Genomic DNA, 20,670 nt, shown 5'->3' with positions numbered 1-20,670 from the left:
ATGGGTTTACACTCTGCACTGTCCAGTCTTCTAGTAAGGTTACAGGTGGCAAATGGACAGCACTAGTATAACACGGGACAATTTCCATGGAGCCAGAGACTGTGAGTAGAGCAGTTTCTCAAATTTTGCATCAGATGTACCATTAGTATCTGTAGTAGCTAATTTCCAAAACTTGACATACATGGGAAGAGTTGCCTTGAGAAGTTGTTCATCAGCTTGGCCTGTGGGCATGTCTGTGAGACATTTTCTTGCTTGCTAATTGATACAGGAGGACTCAGGCCACTGTGGGTGGCTCCCCCTGCAGGTAGAAGGGCCTGGACTGTATACCAAAGGCAGCTGAGCCACCTATGGGAGGCAAGGCACTAGCAATATTTCTCCGTTGCTTCTGCTTCAAGTTCCTTTGAGTTCTTGCCTTGGCTTCATTTGTGGGGGAGTATAACCTATAAGAATAAATAAATCTATCTCATGGGAACAGAGAAAAAGCAAACTGTACCAGGATTATATCCATTAATATGTATTTGATTTAATAGGAAATACAGCTAAAAATTGAGATTGTGTATATTAGATCTTAAACACAGTACTAAGACATTCCAACATCTGTAGTAAACATAGGTTGTGATATGAATTCAGTTAGGCAAGAAATAGCCTACGAAGAGACTAAAGGCGGAATTTAGGATAAGGTAGTGTTTCTTATGTCACATGATCAGAGTACAAAGCAAAGGAGCTAAGCAATGAAATATAACTTAAGTTTCCATGTAATATCTAATATTTTATGTTAAATTCAAGATTTTGGGATTAGGAAATAGAGAAGGGCAACTGAGAACAGCCTTGGGCTGCCCCACATGGACTTTTCAGTTAGATACCACAATGATGCTTTACTTTAGAGATTCTGTCTGTCTCTTGGTTTTCATTGCTGAGTTTGAGGCACATAGGTATTGTTTCTAGGCTTTCTGTGTTGAATTTTCTGAACTTCTTATCGAAGACTGAGATCTTTCATCAATTTTATCAATTTATCTCTTCCACTGTTTTCAGCACCATTGTCTCTTTGTGTCATATAAGGACTCCAGGTTCATGTGTGGTGTAATGTTCCATAGATTTTTTTTTCATGCTATCATGCCCCCCCCACTTTTTTGCCTTTGTGCTTTAGTCAGGATAAGCTCACTGTCAGCTGGATTTCCACATCCATGATGCCTTTTCTGTTGTGGCTGTTTCTACTCTTGAGCCCACATCATGATTTTTGCCATGCCAAATATTTTGTTTCTGCTCTAACACACTTTTAAGTTATTTCCTGAAATATTATATTCTTTCCTCTAATTTTGATGCTAATAATATAAAATCTTTGTTACTTCCAGTCTCTGATGATGCTTGGATCTGAGTTCATTCGTCAGTGCTTCTTACCTTCTTCTGCTATGGGCATCTTGGAGTTGCATGCCGTATGGTAGACACTGTGTGCAAACAAACTGTAGAGAGTGAAATAGAAAATATTGACTCTCTCATCAAGGGCTGACCCCTATGCTCACATCGAGAACTGAGCTGAACTGGAGCTGAATTATAACTTTAGTTAGTTTGAACGCCCCACTGAGTTTCATAGATTTAAGTTATAAAAGGCCCCTGCTTCTATTTGGGCTTGGGATCCAAGTGCCATTTCAGTTTTTTATTATGTTCTGCTCTCCATGAGTGCCATGGGATTTCCAGACACTGAGAACCTCTGCCTTCATGCCTAGACCAAATTGCCCCCATGCTACTGAGTACTTGTAAGATCCTAGGGTTAAGGTTTGTCCTCAGTAATGACTTGGGCTATGTCTGGGTTCCTATGTCCAGTCACTTCTTCCTTCTTTCTCCTGCAGTGCCTGGCATCCAACACCTGGTCTGCACTTTCATCTGATCCCAGGGTATAGTTAACTTTAGATTTGTCTCTTCGGCTCCCAGAAAGTTATGCATTCATATAATTTTATAACTTACATTTTTTTCTTAACTCTGTTTCCTCCCCTCCCCGTTTTTTGGTATTGGTGATGACATCAGCCACGGAATATGCTAAGCCAGAGTTCTACTGAGCTACACCCTCAGCCCTTTTCCTCACCGGGATGGGTGTGTGGGCTCTTTGCAACTATCCCTATTTTTTTTCAAAAACAGGACTTGAAGGCGCTCTACTTTTAAAACTGTCATATCAGGACTTGCCTGACTGTGAAAACTATCCTATGGTGCTGTAGAGATGACTCAGTGGGCAAGAGTGATGGCTACCCTTCCACGGGACCTGCATTTTATTTCTGGCACCCACGTGGTGGCTCACAACCATTTGCAACTCCAGTTCCATGGGCACTTTCTTCTTGTTTTTGTGTCATCAGTCATGCACGTAGTGCACAGACATAGATGCAGACAAAACACCCATATACATAAAAAGTAATACTATTACTAAAAATTAAAAGTAACCTGAACTATTACATCTACAAATACTTTGGAAAGTACAGAAACAGGAAGCATAGTGCGAGCATAGCTTTTCATCCCTGCTCTAGTTTGTTATGATAAAACCATGGTCAAAAGCATTCTGGAGGAAAAAAAAAGTTTTATTTCTTTTAGGTTACAAGTCCACAAGCAGAAGCAGAGGCAGGGCCTCTTACTGGCTTGACTTCGGTGACTGCTCAGGTACTTTTCTTAGAGAACGTAGCCCAAACTGCCTAGGGGTGACACTACCCTCAGTGGACTGGGCCCACTTACATAAATTAACAATTAAGAACCACTCCACAGATGTGGTCACAGGCCAGCCTGTGGGCCGTTCTTCAGATGCAATGCCTTCTCTAGGTTTGTGTCAAGTTGACAGGTGAAGCTAATTATGGCAGGCAGGCATGTTGTAGCATCCAGGCTAATAATTTATATGTAACTGGGTTTTAATGGTCATAATTTTTCTCACTTCTACTCAGCTGAATGTTCCCAAACTGTCATTTGCTTCTTAGGTTCTACTTCCTTACTCCGCTTCCACGTGTATCTCCCTTCATGGGGAAGATCAGGGACATCACAACTGCAATATGCAGTGACATTTGTCTCTGCAAAATCTCTTTCTTCCATAGAATTTTTCATGGTGGTCAGAAAATAAAGTTCCTCCCAGGACTTTATGACCTTCAACTACCAGCACTCTAATGATGATATGGCATTGACATCCGAAAAAAAAAAAAAATTGAGCACCTATTTATTTTTGTGTAGAATTTTAAAATACCAAGCTAATGAAAGATGCTCAGGGAAGTGTCATTTTGTAGGCTAGCTGTAGAAGTAGTCAAACTCCTGGGAAGGGCCCCTAGTGAGATAGGAACAAGAAAACTTAGTGAAGTGGCAGAAGCAACCAGGCCCAAGGTACACTTTACAGAGCGGAAGCTCCCTCGTACAACAAGCAGAAAGGGAAAAGCACCGAAAGCATGCGATCTGAAAGGACAGCTGTTGTGTGAGAGAATAGATTCCATTCTTTAGCAGCATATAACACCTTTGGGGCTGGAGAGATGGCTGAGCAGATAAGAGCACCGGCTGCTCTTCCAGAGGACCTGGGTTCAATTCCCAGAACCCATATAGTGGCTCACAACCATCTGTAACTCCAGCTACAGAGAATATGATATCTGGGTATGGACATGCATATGAACCACATGGATGCAAGCAAAAGCACTCATAGGCATTAAAGAAAAGATAAATAATCAATTAATTAGTTAATTAATTTTACCCAGAATCAGTGGACAGGATTTACCCTGCTCCTCTACTTTATTTTGGGAGCTATCAGGGCAGCTGCATATGGCCACTCTTACAGAATAGACTCACATGAAGTGCCTTCGTATATTGCAGTAGGTGGCACAGTGCTGCGTGGTGTGCCCACGCCCTGCTGGATAACTTCAAGAGATATGCCATGCAATGAAAGAATGCGAGTGTTGCATCGTTACTGATGCATCCCAACATCAAATATCTCCTTCTTGTTACACGTCCTCTCAGAAGTGGTTGGGAAAAGTCACAAATATACATGTAAGACTAATGCATACCTCGTATTTTCCTGAGCATCGTTAACTTGGTATAAATGTGCCATCACTATGAAGAACATACTTCTATCACTGTGGCTTGGGGTTTTATTGTAATTTTAGAATTTTGATTGGTGGCCTTGGGGGTTGGACCCAGGGCCTTATACACAGTGGGTAAGTACTTGTTCACTTAACCACATGTATAGTCCTTTCTGTGGTTTTCCAGAAAAGTCAAGTTCATGAAAATGTAAGTAAGAGAAGAGAAGTAACTTACATAGACACACCACGGAAGCCATCAGGAACTGTCACTGCTCGGCATATCCTTAGTCCAGCTGCCTCAAATGCATTGCAGAATCACACTGGTTTAGTACAAGGAGGGTCCAATTTTTCACTGCTAAATCCAATGGTAAAGCTGAAGCACTGTTGACAGCATGCCCCGCTGTATTCTGAAGTCATGGCTCTAGCCAGGGTTCTGACTCCATTTCCCCTCCTCCGCTTAGCTCTTGTTCTTGTGTTAGAAATGTTACTCGTGGCCAGCTAGCCAAATGAAAAGTACAACTTGATTAAGGATCTCTTGTGTCAGTAATTTGTGCCTAATGTCTCTAGCTTTCCCATGGGCTGTTGTAGAGAATGCTAAATCTGGTTTAAATGAAACCTGATACCGTTAATGGCTTAATAGCAGCTGCCACAGGGTTATGGTGTTTTCAACAGATGTCTCTGTTACATTTTATTCCCAAACTTAAATCTTCAGTTATTCATATAAATCATATAAACATAACTGCACGTTCGGATAAATGTTTTGCAAAATAGCCTATGACAAGAAATTTTTTTGTCCACTTAAATCAATTCACCTAACATTTTGTAAAGAAAATTAGATATAATATTCTTCAAGTAAAAAATTATTTGTGTCTTCACGTTTATAATTTTTTTGAAGCTGAGAGATGGGCTTTGTCTCTATACTTAAGAACATGACTTGGCCAATGTGATCATTGATCTGTCATTGCCTACTGCCATTTGTTTGGCTCTTATAGTGATGTGCATTGTAGTGTCACTTCAGACAAACAGCAGCCATAAAATAGTAATTCTAATTGTCATCATGAATAGGGCTCGTTTTTCTGGAGTATGGCAATTTGTTCAACTACTTTTTATAGATGGGATTTGCTCTGTGTAAAGCACTTGAGCCAGGTACTTGAATAATCCAGAAGATAGAAAACAGGCACGTGACATCATGATTGTGGTGGGGCACAGAAAGAGTCATGTGCTTAGTCAGCTTCTGGGCTACGAACAGAATACTTGCAGGCATCGTACTTTAGAAAGGAGAGTTTAGTGGAGTCATGGTTCTGCAGGCCAGGAAATTCAAGAGTGTCGTGACATCTGCTGAGAGCCTTCTTCCTGTACCACATAATGGTAGAAAAAGGGCAAGCAACTAGTTTGAAGTCTGAGACCCGTTATTCCTGTCTCACAAAGCCACTGGTGCCATTCTGAAGGCTCCACTCTCATGGCCTCATCTAATCCCATCTCCTCGAAAATGCTGTCTCCATACATCATTAACATTTGAATTAATGGATGAGGTTTAAAGCACAGGAACCTTAATGGACACATTCAAACTTGAGCAACAGCAGACGTACCAGCTCAAGCCAATAGGCATGAAAATACAGAGTAGTGTGTTAATTGCGATGCTATGAGCTTGATTCCCGAAGCTTATAAAGTATGGAGTCTCTGGCAGAGCCACATTTTCATGGTTGTGTGGCTGCTAAATTACCTGAAGCTAGAAGGCTTATTTGTAAATTCACCCAAGAGTAAGTATCCGAAGGCAACAGGACGAATATAGAACATGTTGGTACTTAATTTTGAAGGGTCTGTGGGTTTCTCTGGGTAACAAATAGCAGCCTCATGGAGTTCTCCTGTCTTGCTATTTTTGCTAGGTACTGCCTCAGAGGAACACTGTGAAACCTGGCTGGTCTTTCTTGTTTGAGCTCGTCTTTCTCCATGAAACACACGTTCATAATGACCTGATCATGGGCTGGGCAGTCTTTCCTGTGTGTGATAACAACTTCTTTACAGTGGAGGGAAAATTCAAGTGTCCCCTTCTCCGAGGACCTTATGACCAGAAACTGGACAGCTTCAGAAAAATAGAAAATTTGGTTTGCCAAGACTTGGACAAGTGGCTGTGCAATCTATATTTTAAGGTTTGTAATATCATGGTTTTGTTTATTAATTTTTTAAGGCTGCATTTGGCGCTGTAGCCTAGGCTGTCCTTAAACTCTTGATCCTCACATCTCAACCTTTTGGGTGCTACCTAGCTAGAGTTACCTGTATGAAATGTGAGTTTGTAACTGGAAAATGACTTCAGTTATTTCCCAAAGCCACTTTTTTCTAGCCCTTAACTTTCTTTCTTGAAATTGCAAATTTTACTAAAGTTTCTTTTAAAAAGTAAAAGTAACCTATGTCAGATAACTAATTTCTGAAAATGCATATTGTTTAGCATTTAGAAATTGGTAATTATAGTGTGAGTTTATGGGGAAAGTGAAAGTGAATTAAATGCAGTCTTGTATACTGAATAAATCAGAACTGCCACTCAAAGTCCCTGGTTCTCTGTAGTTAGCAATTGTAAGTGCTCCCTGACATCATCCCAAGAATGGATGATTTATTTCCTTACCAAAAGCACTGACTAAGATTCCCTTGTGTGTTGGGAGTTGCCATTGACGGGATACAGATACAGAAGAAGTGAGGTGTGACTTCTACCTTCTGAATGCCTCTCTGATGGGACAAATGCCCATGAGAGGGCAATTTCACAGAGGAAGAGTGGGCACTCCAGAGCTGTCTCCCTTAGCCACTCCACTTCCAAGCATGTATTTTATTTTATTTTTTATTTTTGTCAAAGGCAAATATACTTTGACGTACATATTTGTATATGTTTATCTTTCTGTATACTACTGAACCCAGTCTTTTAACAGACATGACAGTACATAAAATTTGCGGTAGGGAGACATCATTACCCAGAGAAGGAACTGGAGGCATATGTTAAGAGTAGAGTGTCCTACCGGTTTCTAGTCAGTTTATTTTGTTCTCTGTGTCCAAACTTGTTATTCTTAGTTATAGTAGTTTCATAGGTTGACTATCTCATAAAGTACACATCTCATTATCTGGCATCTCTGTCTGTCTGTCTGTCTCTTCTCTCTCGCTCTTTCTCTCCTCATTTAGATATTTATTATCTATCATCTGTCTGTCTATCTATCTATCTATCTATCTATCTATCTATCTATCTATCATCTATTTGCCTACCTATCTACCTAATTGGTGGAGCCAATAGGCTATTTCCTGGAAATGTGCATTTTGGTGTTAAGTTTTAGAGTTGTTGTTGTTTTTTAATCTATCTTGTAGTATTGTTTTTCTGTTATCTTTTTCTATAAGGTAAAGTTATCTAATATTTTCTTTTTAGTGAATCCCATTATTGTGTTATGCTGAAATATCATGTTGGGGTTGTCTAGAGAGCTATTAGCAAGTAGTTCTTACCTGAATACGCGCCTTCGTAGTCATTGTGAAAACACTGCTACCCTGAGATCAATATGACTGTCCCTTAGACTCACTAAGAAAAAAATCCTCACACTTGCTGCTTATGCTCCTTATGCTCTGAAACTTTGTACCGGTTGTTTTGTGATGGTGCTTCACATATCAGAGCACACTCACAGCTCTTAAGAATCAGAGACATTGGGGCTGGAGAGATGGCTCAGTGGTTAAGAGCACCACCTGCTCTTCCAAAGGTCCTGAGTTCAATTCCCAGCAACCACATGGTGGGTCACATCATCTATAATGTAACCTGGTGCCCTCTTCTGGCCTGCAGGTAAACAAGGAGACAACACTGTATACACAATAATAAAATAAATCTTAAAAAAAAAAAAAAAAAGAATCAGAAATGTTGATATAAGCAAGTTTTGAGATGGAAGAATGATATAGGGATGTAGATAACTATAAAAACTCCATAACAAAATGCTTTAAAATTGTAGTAAACATTATACCCTGAGTCAAAATAAACTGAATATTAAAATACAGTCATAAAAGAAGTAAATTTTATTATAGTTAATACAAAAGCCATCTCTGTGAGTGTGTCTGTGTACATTTGTGTCTGTGCATGTGTGTGTGTCTATGTGTGTATGCGCTCATGCACATGTGTGCACACTTGAGATAGGGTATTTCCTATAGTACTGTCTTATTTGACATGTGTCTCAATAAAATGCAGAGCTTGCTATTTTCGCTAGGCTGGCTGGTCAGTAAGGCCCTAGGACCCACCTGTTTCTGCTTCATACTCTATGCCACCAATTGCTGGGACTGCAGACATGGGCTGCTCTGCTTGGTTTTTTATGTGCAAACTGCAGATCTTAACCTAGGTCTGCATGCATGCACAGTAAGCCCTTCACTCGCTGAGCCATCTCCTCACCCGTGGCACCTGTGACTTGTAACTGCTTTTCTTTATTCTTTTTTTTCTGTTGTATCTCACTGTTCGTGCTTCAGGTGGAACTCAAGACCTCACATATCCTCGGCAGCTGCTCTGCTACTGAGCTGTATCCCCGACCTTTCCTGTTCACATTGACTGTTCTGTGAATCATGGCTTGGAAGGTCGGCACTAAATTCATAAAAGACAACTGAAATAGTACTGGTATTGATCATGAAGATTATTGATGTTGAGATTAAGTCAAGACTTAAAATCGACAAGATAAAAAAGTTGGTTATTAAACAGTATTAAAATTATTTGGCTGGATCACAATCTACGCGGACTTGAAAACCAACCATTTCTCCTTTTTATTTAATGAAAACATAGTGAGGAAAAAGTAATGCCCATAGAGCATGCCTGCCCACTATGTAGCACATACAAATATATTAATCACCAATTCTATTATTTATTAAATAATATGAATTGTTGCCCTCTGCAGCTGTCTGGGCAGTAAGCCCACTTTACTGAGAAGAGCGGTAATACAGCACAAGGTACTGATTGAGAGAAAAAAGTAATTGGTGAGGAAGACACTTCTTCATAAGGATGAAAACAAAAAAAAAAAAATTCTAATACAATACTTTGTTTTTCCTTATTTAACTTTCTCTAACAACTGAATTTTCCCAGAATGAGTTTCCTCAAGAGCAAAATGTTCTGATTAGGGCTGGGGACATGGCTCAGGTGGCAAAGTGCCCTGCAAACATGAGGACCCGAGTTTGACTTCTTAGCACAAAACTAAACCATACCAATAAAACAACTCCCTGCCTCCTCCCTCCCCCACAAAAAGATCACTGCATAGGGCATCATATGTCTTTATCTCGGACACTAGGGGGGTGAGTTCAAAGAATGGAGTGGGGAAGGGTCCCTAAAGCCACTGGCCAGCCATCCTTCTCAGCTCCAGGTTCAGTCAGAGACCCTGCCTTAAAAACTTCAGGAGAGTGCCTGAGGGAAATATACAATGTACATGAAGGCAGGCAGGCACACACACACAAACACGCACACACCAACTATATGGAAATAAAACAACAACAACAAAACAAAACCAAAAAGCAAATGGCAATAAAAAAGCAAAACATAACGGAACAGAAAAATGTCTTCACAATTTGAGCTTAGAGAAGGTTAAGGAATCCAAGGGACCTGCCTTGCTCTTCCCTACAGGGTCAGTGGGAGGGAGGAGAATTCTATAAAGCACATAAGGCAGACCGAGGGCTCAAGGCTCCACCCTGCCCTCTGTCGTTGTCCATGTCATTAGGGGCAGTAACTGGAGCCCTTGGGAGGAGGCTGGAAAGCAGCACTGACCAAGTCCCATAAGGCATATGTGAGGACTGAAGAGGGAGACTGGGCAAGCACTGGGCAAGGCTGTCACTCCTTCCCAGGACAGTCCTCCCACTCCTTCCAGGACAGTCTTCCCACTCCTTCCAGGACAGTCCTCCCACTCCTTCCCAGGACAGTCCTCCCACTCCTTCCAGGACAGCCCTCCCTCTGGGTGGCCATCATTCTCATGCATCTTGTTGTCTTAAACTTGTGGTGAAAAAGTGCGCGGTGAACACCCACCTGTTTGCTTACCGCCATGTTCTATAATCTTGCCATGTGTTCTTTAGCTTATCTTTTCTTGGAGAAAAATTAAAAAACAAACATAAAAATGATTACTTGCTGGTTTCATCCCAGTATGACATTTAGTCATACCGGGGGTCTTATAGGGTATTAAAATAATAAATTAAACATATAAAGCACATGAAAATATTTAAAGTGGTCATGGAGGTTATTATATTACTACTATAATTTAACCAGACAAAAACCCTTCAGAGTTTGGAAAACTGAATTGTTCTTTTAGATATCTCAAAATCCTCCATTGTTCTAGAGAAATGTAACCACTTAGGTAATATTTGCAACAGTTTCCATTAACTGATTTATCTCTTAATAGGTAATTAAAACTCCTTTGCATTCGGATGATCAAAAGAGCCATGAGAGCCGCAGGCAGCTTTCTCCCGAACATCCTGTGTGCCTAATGGCAGATGCCGAGAACACAGAATTCGATTTGGATAATACAGCCAGCCCTTCAAAGAACGAACCTCCGGGAAACACCCAGGCTGAAATGGGCAGAGCCACCCTCTCTTCTCAAGGTTGGTTGACTTATTTTCTTCAGTATTCCAACACAGTGTTAAGAACCTCATCTTGTTGAATGAAGCTAATTAGGGATGGATTTTCTAAGCTTAACCATGGGGAAAGAATATAACCATTGACAAGAATATTAGTTTTCATAGTGCTTTGACTATAATGGAAGTAGGTATAAAAATACCTCCTTGAAACACATATTTTTCCTCCATGACTCCACTGCTTGTAGGCTAATTTTTTCACTCTTTTTGGGGAGGTGAGATTATCTTACTTCTTTGGGGTCTTCGGTTTACATTTTCAGCTTTCTTGTATGTGTTCACAAGTTGTAACCAAAAATCTGAGTATAAAAGATAAAATTTCATCAGGACGAACTTCTCAAGCAGCATATAGTTTATGCTGTACAGCTTTGTTTCTGAAGATTGGTTTTATGAGCTACTGGGTAAATCAAGTTTTTCAAACATTCTATTTTGAGAAGAGCCACACTTGAAATTGTCCTTTTTAGTAAACACTTATTATCTTTGCAAAAGGTAAAGTTATGGGTCTCTGTAAATGGAAGGATACTCTAACAGTAACTGATATTAGCCCTGCCAACAGGGTAGGATGGATCGGCAGCTACTGTAGGGCTAGTAGTCACAGCCTCGGGGCAGGGAGTGGCGCTTACACTAATTACCAGTGGCAAGCCCTGTAGTAAACATTTTCTTTGAAATTATCAATTGGTTTAATTATGTGGTCCAGAAAACATACCATGTACTAACCTTCCATCCGCTATGGCAGTTCTATTTTGCTGTAGTTTCTTTACATAATTTCTTTTTATTTTACTCTCCCTCTCTACTACCTCCCCTTTCTTACCCGCCTCTCTCTGTGCATGTAAGTATGTGTGTATAGATATGTGTGTGTGTGTGTACGAGTAGGTACGCATATATACACGTGTCTGTGTGTATGAGTGCATGGATGTGTGTGGTGGCATGTGTGCATGCGTACTATGTGTGTGTGTGTGTCTGTGTGTGTATCTGTGTGTCTGTGTGTGGTAGTATGTGTGCATGCGTACTATGTGTGTGTGTGTCTGTATGTGTATCTGTGTGTCTGTGTGTGGTAGTATGTGTGCATGCATGCTATGTGTGTGTGTGTCTGTATGTGTGCATGTGTGTCAGTGTGTATGTGTGTGGTAGTATGTGTGCATGCGTACTATGTGTGTGTGTGTCTGTGTGTGTATCTGTGTGTCTGTGTGTGGTAGTATGTGTGCATGCATGCTATGTGTGTGTGTGTCTGTATGTGTATCTGTGTGTCTGTGTGTGTATATGTGTGGTGGCATGTGTGCATGCGTACTATGTGTGTGTGTGTGTCTGTATGTGTATCTGTGTGTCTGTGTGTGGTAGTATGTGTGCATGCATACTATGTGTGTGTGTGTCTGTATATGTGCATGTGTGTCAGTGTGTATGTGTTTGTGTATATGTGAGTGTATGTGTGTGTCTCTGTGTGTGTGTGCGTGTGCGTGTGCATGTGTGTGTGTGTATGTGTGTGTATGCGTGCCATGGAAGCCAGAGATCAACACTGGGCTTCTTCATTGATGTCTCTCGATCTTACTTTTTGAGACAAGCCTCTCCCTGATCCATCTAGCCTATCTGGTTAGCAGCAAGCTTCAGAAGCCTTTCCCATTCAGTCAGCTTTCCTCAGCACTGAGATTACAGACACCTGCCACTGCATCTAGCTTTATGTTTTAATGTGGATCCTGGGGAATCAAAGGAAGATTTTCATACTTTTATGGCAAGTACTTTCCCACTGAGAAAAAAGATAGGAAGTTCAGAGGCGATATGGAACGTGGGGCGGGAGAACAGGTTCCTTCCTGATCAAACTGTTAAGTGATTTGATCCACCTCAGGAGCATGTGCAGAGACATAATAAATCAGGACGGAGGTATAGCTCTGGGAAACAGGCCCGATTCTGGAACAGGATACTGGTACTCCTCCAGTGTGCTCAGCCCAGCCACAGGATTCTACTTCCCGAGTCACCTCTGCCTTGCTGGGTTTTTGTTTGGTTTGTTTTCTTTTCTATTAGTTGATTAGCTGGCAACCTCAAACTTCCTAGGAAGAGATAAGCACTTGTTAAATCATGTTCAGAACTTTTTAGTTCCTTAGGAGCGGTACCTAGTTGGACTGAGCAGAGCTCTACCCATTGCTAGGTTCAAGTCGTGAATATTTGCTCTTCTAAAATATTGCTCTGGCATGAGCCTTGGACATTCTATGCTTGTCTGACCTGTGTGCTTGCTTGTGACTCAGCCACTGTCACCAGCTAAGGACTACTGAAGTACCGTGCTCTCTAGATTCATGTACACCTGAAAATCCTACGTTAAGATTTTACACATGGAATGCATAAATATCAAATTATATGATACTGACATTAAGTAAATATAATTTAAGATAAATTAGGCCCCAGCTCTATGTTGAAGTCAGGTAATACCATAGTTATAAAGCAATTTGAGTTGGGTGTATCCATCATATTCTTCAATTTGCTGCAATTCTGTCCTACTGGAGAGAGCAGATGACCTCACCCTGCTCTCCATTGAGGAAACAAGAATGAGACTTGGTCATCCTCAAAATGTACTTGTAAGCTCTGTGCAAGCACTTTGTGTTGGCGTGTAGAAGAGTTAAGCTAGTTTATTTTTACTTTAAATGCAAACATCTGGGGTATTTAACCATGCATGTATAGTGCAGATAAGAGAAAGAAGAAGGTGGGCTCTTTAAATAAGAGGACATCCTTGATGGTTGACAAAGAACAGCTGATGCTACAAAAGGGCTCCAAACCCGAGGCCAGCAATGCCATCGGTAAGCTCATTCCCGAGGCCAGCAATGCCATCGGTAAGCTCATTCCCGAGGCCAGCAATGCCATTGGTAAGCTCATTCCCGAGGCCAGCAATGCCATCGGTAAGCTCATTCCCGAGGCCAGCAATGCCATTGGTAAGCTCATTCCAAATACCTTTGTGGGGCGGCTGCATAGATGTGGTGTCGAAGTCTGGTCAGTTGCCTCACCAAGATCATTGCTGTTACACTGGGTCTTGGTTGGATCTAATTGGTCAGACTTTTCAGCTGCAACATCTGGGTTGCCACGGCTGAATGAGGGGGGGGGGGAAGTGACTTTAACATGGCATATATATGTAGCCTGGGAGCTGTAGTTTTATTATGTCCTTAAGAGTCCATATCTTGAAACCTTGGTTCCTAAGTGAGGCAGTTCTGAAAGCTGAGGTTGGTTGGTTTGTTCTGGTTTTTCGTTTTTAAGGAGGTGATTGGATCTTAAGGGTGCTACCCTTGAGAAAGCACTGATCAATGCGGGTTATTGAGAAAGTATATTTTTCATGATGAAACAGCTCTGTGATCTCCCAGTATTTAATCCTGAGACTGCCTGGGCCTTCACAGAGCCCCAGACAACCTGAAGACCCTCACTAGACAGAGCCTCTTGAACCACCTACCCCCAGAGCTGTAAGAAACAAAGGCTTTCCTTCACAAATGCCCTGTCCTAGAAGTTTGAGTGGAGCCACAGGAAATGCACTAAGACATTGGAAATCTGAGACGTTGAAAAGAAAGACAGCGTCAAAGCATCTTCTGATGGTTGAGGATCATCATCCTAAGAAAAATAAAACGAGAAATAGAAAGGGAACATTTGTGACTTCGTTGGATGAAAAAGAAGAGAAAGCACGCCATTGATTTTGCTTAAATATCAAGTTCAAAGGTCAACTCTGAAGTCACTGAACACTGTAAAATATGTGCACTTGTAAAGTGCATTTGTTTTAAAAATGTTTTAGCACAAAACAGTTTTATTTTAGAATTCTCAACTTTTAACACAGTAGGGTATGATTTAACTAATGATTCTTAATGTCACTTATATTTTTATCTAGTTTTAGGATTCTGAGTAGAAGACTAGAAGTAATTACTTTTGGACCATTTTTCACCATATCCTTTCTGCTTTCTTGTCTTTCCTAAGGCGATATGGCACTCCCTGCTAGGAGCGTGGTTTTTAGGGTGCTACTGCTGCCCCAGTGCTCTCCTCAAAGAGGGCAGGTGCCACTCTGAGAAAAAACAACACCAACACATTCAGTATGCAAATTCAATATGCATCAAGAGGGAGAATTTCTTATGCTTTGCTTTAAAAAAAAAAACTGATTATTTTGCTATGCTGTGAGTTCAGAGACTAATGTAAGTCGGCAGAGAGACTGTTTCCTCCTGTTCTGAGCAGATTTATACAAAGCCAGAACATAAAAACTTCTTGCAGCACATGTCTCCTCTATTGCTTACTTTTACTTATTTTTCTTGGATGCTCCTACCCTTATTATTATTAGTTAATATCTCCCATGGGCTTGTTTTCTAATATATCAGGGCTGTGATAAAGTGTGCTGTTTCTCTGCCACTGATGTGTTGCTAGGAAATTTAATAATAGGTAAACAAACACAACATGTGGTAATTCATTTCAAATTAAAAGTTTATTAAACTCTGGCTTGATGACGTTCTGTCTGTTTACATACCGAGGAAGGAAACGTAGGGAAGTGGTGATCACGTGGTGTGTTCATGGCTGCAGAGTTTCTATGTGGAAAAAATGTGCTTATGATCTTCCATGTGTTATTCTCCATCAGTAGGCTCCATATATAATCTGTCAAATTTACTATATTGTCTCAAATTCACACAAAAAAGTGGCTTTCATGTTCTCTTGTAAGTGTGCCTGAGTACACACTCTTTCCCAAGGGGGTTTTGGACTTAGTTCATGGTTGATGATGATAATCGACATTGTTACTATGCAAATGCCTGGGAACAGGAAATATTTATAAATTCCTGGGAGAGAATATCTATGGTGTAACTTCTGCGATCACCTTCTTTCAAGTCGTTTTTACTCTTTAGCGTAACCAGCAGGGAAATGGTGATAGCATTTGATAATTTTGTTTTTTTATATGGATATCTTGCAAGAACAATAGTTCCTGGTAAGGCTTGTGAATCCTTGGTGATACTGAATTCAAGAGAATTTTATTGTGTGCTCACAATGAAAACACATTGAGCATGTGTGTGATACACACACACACACACACACACACACACACACACACACACACACACAGCTACATGCTGTAGGGTTGTAAGCCAAAACTATCTTCAAAGGTTTACTTGAGCCATCTGGTCCATTATGATACAAACATATGTCTACATGGCTGGTAGGAGGAGTGGGCTCTTTTAGCATCCTATCCATAAAGGGCCAGCAAACTTTCTTGGGGGAGAATCCAGACCTGAGAAAAAGCAAGTGCAACCGATTAAATAGCTATTTAATTGTTAGATGAGGGAACATTTATGAGGACTGGGTGTTGTCACCAAGTTATATTAGTACTTTGTCTCAATTGGCTCCAGCCCTCGAGCATATTATGAAAGAAAACTGGCTTTAGGGTATAGATATTAGATGAGGGTGAGGCAAATCTCTCTCTCTCTCTCTCTCTCTCTCTCTCTCTCTCTCTCTCTCTCTCTCTCTCTCTCTCTCTCCTCCTCCTCCTCCTCCTCCTCCTCCTCCTGCCACTTACTTCCCTGTCAATTCTTATACATGATATCAAGTAGAAGAAAGAACGAAGAACCATTGTTGTTATAACAGAGTCGAATCTTTGACATCTGAAAACCAGAATTGATTTTTACATTTTTGCAATTATAGAGAAACAATATACATTCAGTAGAATTTATCTGTCTAGCAATGAACTAAGATATTTTCCCAGGATGGACAGCATGGTTCTCTTTCATGACAGTGGATGAGAGAATTGGAGTCAGAGCTGTAGCGAGCCACATAGTCTCAAGGAGACACTGTCAGTACTCTAGGTTTCTTAAATTCACTTGCTATAGGATATTTTTAACTTGGCTGGACTTCTGAGTGCATAACCCCACCATCAGTCCTGAAACATGTATATTCCACTGTGCACCCCACATTGTGAATGACAACAACCGATAGTATGTAGGCTTTCAGTATACAAAGAGACCACTCAACCTGGCTGGAATAGGAAGGGTTGTCACAGTCAAAAGCAGCCCCAATGGCATTAAGTCATGTAAAAAACTGATTTATGCCAAGTAGACATTTGCCTGCAACAACAATTAAACAAATGCAATGAAACAATTAACTGTGTCCATGTGTTAACCTTCTGTGCAGCTGTTAATGCACATTGACACATGGACTTTGCTCAGACCCAATGACTCCAAGTCTCTAGGGTCAAGACCTTGACATTGGTACTGTTAAAAAATGTTCAAGGATTCCAAATCTAGAAAGACTGAAGGTTTCTTGGCATGTTAGCACATATCTATAATCCTAGCATGTAGGAGAAAGAAACAGAGGATCAGGAACTCAAAGCCAGCCTTGGTTACATAGTTAGGGAAAAAACAGCCTGAGTTATAGAAAACCCATCTCAAAAAGAAATCCCAAACCAAACTGTACTGGCTGGTTTTGTGTGTCAACTTGACACAAGCTAGAGTCATCAAAAAGGAAGGAGCCTCAGTTGAGGAAATACCTCAGTGAGATCTAGCTGTAAGGCATCTTCTCAATTAGTAGTCCATGGTGGATGGTACCATCCCTGGGCTGATAGCCCTGGGCACTATAAGAAAGCAGGCTGAGCAAGCCAGTTAGCAGTACCCCTCCATGGCCTCTGCATCAGCTCCAGCCTCCAGGTTCTAGTCCATCTTCAGTTCCTATCCTGACTTCCTTTGGTGATGAACAGCAATGCAGAAGTGTAAGGTGAATAAACCCTTTCCTCCCCAACTTGCTTTATGGTCATGGTGTTTCATCACAGCAAAAGAAACCCTAATGAAGACACAAACTAACCAGATATCTGATGTGATTGTAGCTCTGAGTTTCTTTAGTTTTTTGAGGCAGGTAAGATGGTTTGTTTGACCTTCAGATATTCTTTAATCTTATTGTTTAATGAAGAGCCCTCACCAGCTACTATAAAATTTCCTTCTTAAAGAATCCGTACTCAATGCTGAGTACCCACAGTGTTCTTTCTCTTCATTGTCAATGTGTTCATTTGCATGTCTGGATGACCAGCCTCATGAGTATTGACTAAGTCTGTGGAGTCTAATCTGTTCCTGGCACAAAGCACTTGCCCAATTAAAGACTTGCTAAATGAATAAATGAATAGATCCATTCATTGGGCAATTGTGGACTAATATAGCCAAGAAGTACATATGCCATATCTTCATTTGACAATTACACTGTGATGGTATGCAAGGAAATATGGAGTCAGAATTTTAAAAAATGTTGAAAATCTCAGGGCCTCCCCTTTTCTGGGAGGGTAGGGGTGGGAGGATTGGGGAAGACAGAGGAAGGGTGGGACTAGGGGGACATAAAGGAGGGGGCTATGATAGTGATGTAAAGTGAATGAATATATTAACAAAAAAGAGAAAATGAAAAAGAGAAAATTTTGGTCAGCTATTGATTACAGTAGAACCATTGTGAAATAACATGGTCTATTTAATTTTGTAAGAAACTCCCTTGTAGGTAGCACTTGCCACTTCCAACCCTGCAACACTAAATAAGAGAAAAAGAAGGACAGAGAGGAGAGGGGGCAGGGTTGATCTTTGCCACTAGGCTATCCAGTTTTCACTTCTTGTCTCTTTGCATTTGACCACTCGACAAACTGCAACAAACTGCACCCAACAGCAACCGACAACAGTAACCAGCAACAATAGCAGCAGCAGTGGCAGCAGCAGCAGGAGGATGAGCATGAGGATGAGGAGGAGCAGCCAAGGCTCCTCTCCAGGAGTATAGAACATCAAAAGCTGTAGAAGGCGCTCTCAGGCCCAGCATTTATATACTTTCTTAAGAATCCCCAGAATCTCAACTGCCATACACTTGCGGAAACTATCTGCAGTTGGCAAATCACGCCCCTGCTAGAGCATGAGGCAAATCATACTCAGCTGCTGTGGACAATCTGAAGCAGTCCCATAAAACATATTCCCATAACACTTCTGTGTTTTTAAAGAAGCCCCAAGTTCTTACTACACTCTTTTTCTTTTCCAGGATGGCCATACTGTCTGCCCTGCACGACCACTAGCTGTTCAGGAGCTTCAGTCCCTCTGTGTGCTCACAAAGCACCACGTGTTCACAAGCTCATGTTAGCTTGTGCATAACATCATCTTGTGATTGCCAACACTCTCATTTCCCGAATGCTAACCTCCTTAAACACATCCATACGTACTTGTTCAGGCGTACCTGTTCCTAGTCTATTTTCTTGCTTGTTTGTCTTAGAAACAGCATTATGAAGCTATCCAGGCTGATCTTGAACTTACAATGTAGTTGAAGATGACTTTCAACTTCTGATTCTCCTTCTTTCTGAGTGCAAGGATTACAAGTGTATACCCACACTGGGTTTAAATAATGCCCTGGGTTGGATTTAAGGTGTTGTGTTTGCTAGGCAAATGCTCTACCAATTGTGTCACCTTTCCAGGTCTTGTTTGCAGTTTTTAATTATGCTTCTAGTTCTTCTTAATGTTGAGTTTTTCTTACGAGTGCTTTGAGGAATATGCTAGTTGTAGACATTTTCTCCACACCTGCCATTGACTTGTTAGTTTCTTAGCACTGCCTTCCATAGAGTAAGTCTGCTGGATTTTGATTAGGTCCTGTTCATCAGGCTACATGGATTATACCGTTCATTTCATGCCTTCAAATTCTGTTCAACTTCAGTTCACAAGACTTCCTGTTTTAAATAGATGATCCATTTGGAGTTTGGTTTTGAATTAGGTAGAGTTGAGATTGACCTTAGGGGTGTTCTTTACTTAGGAACGTCCACTTCTTCTAATAACTTTTGTGGACAGACTTGTTTTAAGGTCGACTTGCCTTTGCATATTGGTCAAAAATCAGTTTCTTAACTTTTAAAATATTTGTTGAAATTCTCCCTGTCATTTTTTAATGAGTACAGAAATTGGTCTTCTCAATTTTCCTATTCAGGCCTAAGTATTTACTTCTTTCTTGGGCTTAAGCCCTAGAAACGGACTTGCTATTTATTTTTAAAGTTTTTTTTTCTTTTTGGCTACAATTTCTTTGTTATTAAAATACTAGTAACTTAAAAAAATTAATTGATCACACATTTATTCTTTTATTTTAAAAGCTAACTTTTTCATTCCTTCCTCTGTATTTTTTCTTCTTTTACTTTTTCTCACTTCATGGACTGTCTAGGCAGCTTGGTGGGAGGACTGTGTCTGGCGTGTACTGCTATGTCCACCCATCATAACACAGTGAGAGGACAAATAGGACAAGAACAGTAGAGGGAGGGCTGGAAGCCTGGTGATCATCATCCCGCTGAGCTAGACGCCCTTCATCTGGATGCTTAGGAAGTGAGAGCTACGGCAGGACAGTTACCAGGCTTAGCTGTCTTCCCAGTGATGAGAGATGGCTCTGTGAGTGCTGGGAGCAAGTTTCTGTAGCCAGTTTTAAATAGATGTCCATGTTACATTGCAGAAACCCCAGCCTATGAACCTGGCAGGGATTAGGTAAGGAGAACAACTGTTTCCTTGTAGATTTATTATTGTTATTATTGTTTCCTCAAGGTACAACCTTTCTATATGGTTAGTGCTGGCCTTGAACTGATGATCCCCTTGATTCAGTCTCCTGGAACTTCTTGGAGGAATGATTAGTTACCTGGATCATATATATGATATATTAGATATTGCATATATATTGTATATATGCCACATTGAAAGTAACCAATATATGCATACAATAATTTATCAGTTGTTATCATATTCCTGTGGAAGAGTCATGAATCTGGAACTTGAAAACAGTAGACACCATTTTGCCATTTCCTGTTAGAGGTGAGCCGATGGACCGAGGTTACAGACAACCATAACCACTTTCAAAGAATGAGCATTTCTAGAAGTTATAGCCACACTTTGAAGAATTGTGAAAGGCAATGTCAGAATCACTGTTTGTTGAAAGTCAGAAGCAAATGTGGCATTTGGTCTCTGGGATATTTTGTTTTTCAGATAGCATAAATAGATCCAAGTCCTTCATCTAAGTAGAAAACTGGGCCTTGGGGAGCCACAGTATGTTTCAAAGTGGATAATCTGCATAAAGAGCT

General features: G+C 40.8%; 1 protein-coding gene across 1 annotated transcript in view; it reads left to right on the top strand.

Annotated features, from left to right (window-relative positions):
- Nucleotides 1–20,670, top strand: part of LOC127186970 (uncharacterized) — a gene marked incomplete at its 5' end in the record, with an annotated part of 268,435 nt that overhangs the window by 93,781 nt on the left and 153,984 nt on the right. Inside the window, 2 exons of the mRNA XM_051143234.1 lie at nucleotides 5,915–6,178; nucleotides 10,403–10,601. Coding sequence (XP_050999191.1) covers nucleotides 5,915–6,178; nucleotides 10,403–10,601 — 463 coding nt within the window. The remainder of the gene's footprint in view (nucleotides 1–5,914; nucleotides 6,179–10,402; nucleotides 10,602–20,670) is intronic.

Source organism: Acomys russatus, chromosome 3, assembly GCF_903995435.1.
Source record: "Acomys russatus chromosome 3, mAcoRus1.1, whole genome shotgun sequence".
In the NCBI taxonomy this organism is placed as follows: Eukaryota; Metazoa; Chordata; class Mammalia; order Rodentia; family Muridae; genus Acomys; species Acomys russatus.
This window is presented reverse-complemented; position numbering and strand designations above follow the sequence as displayed.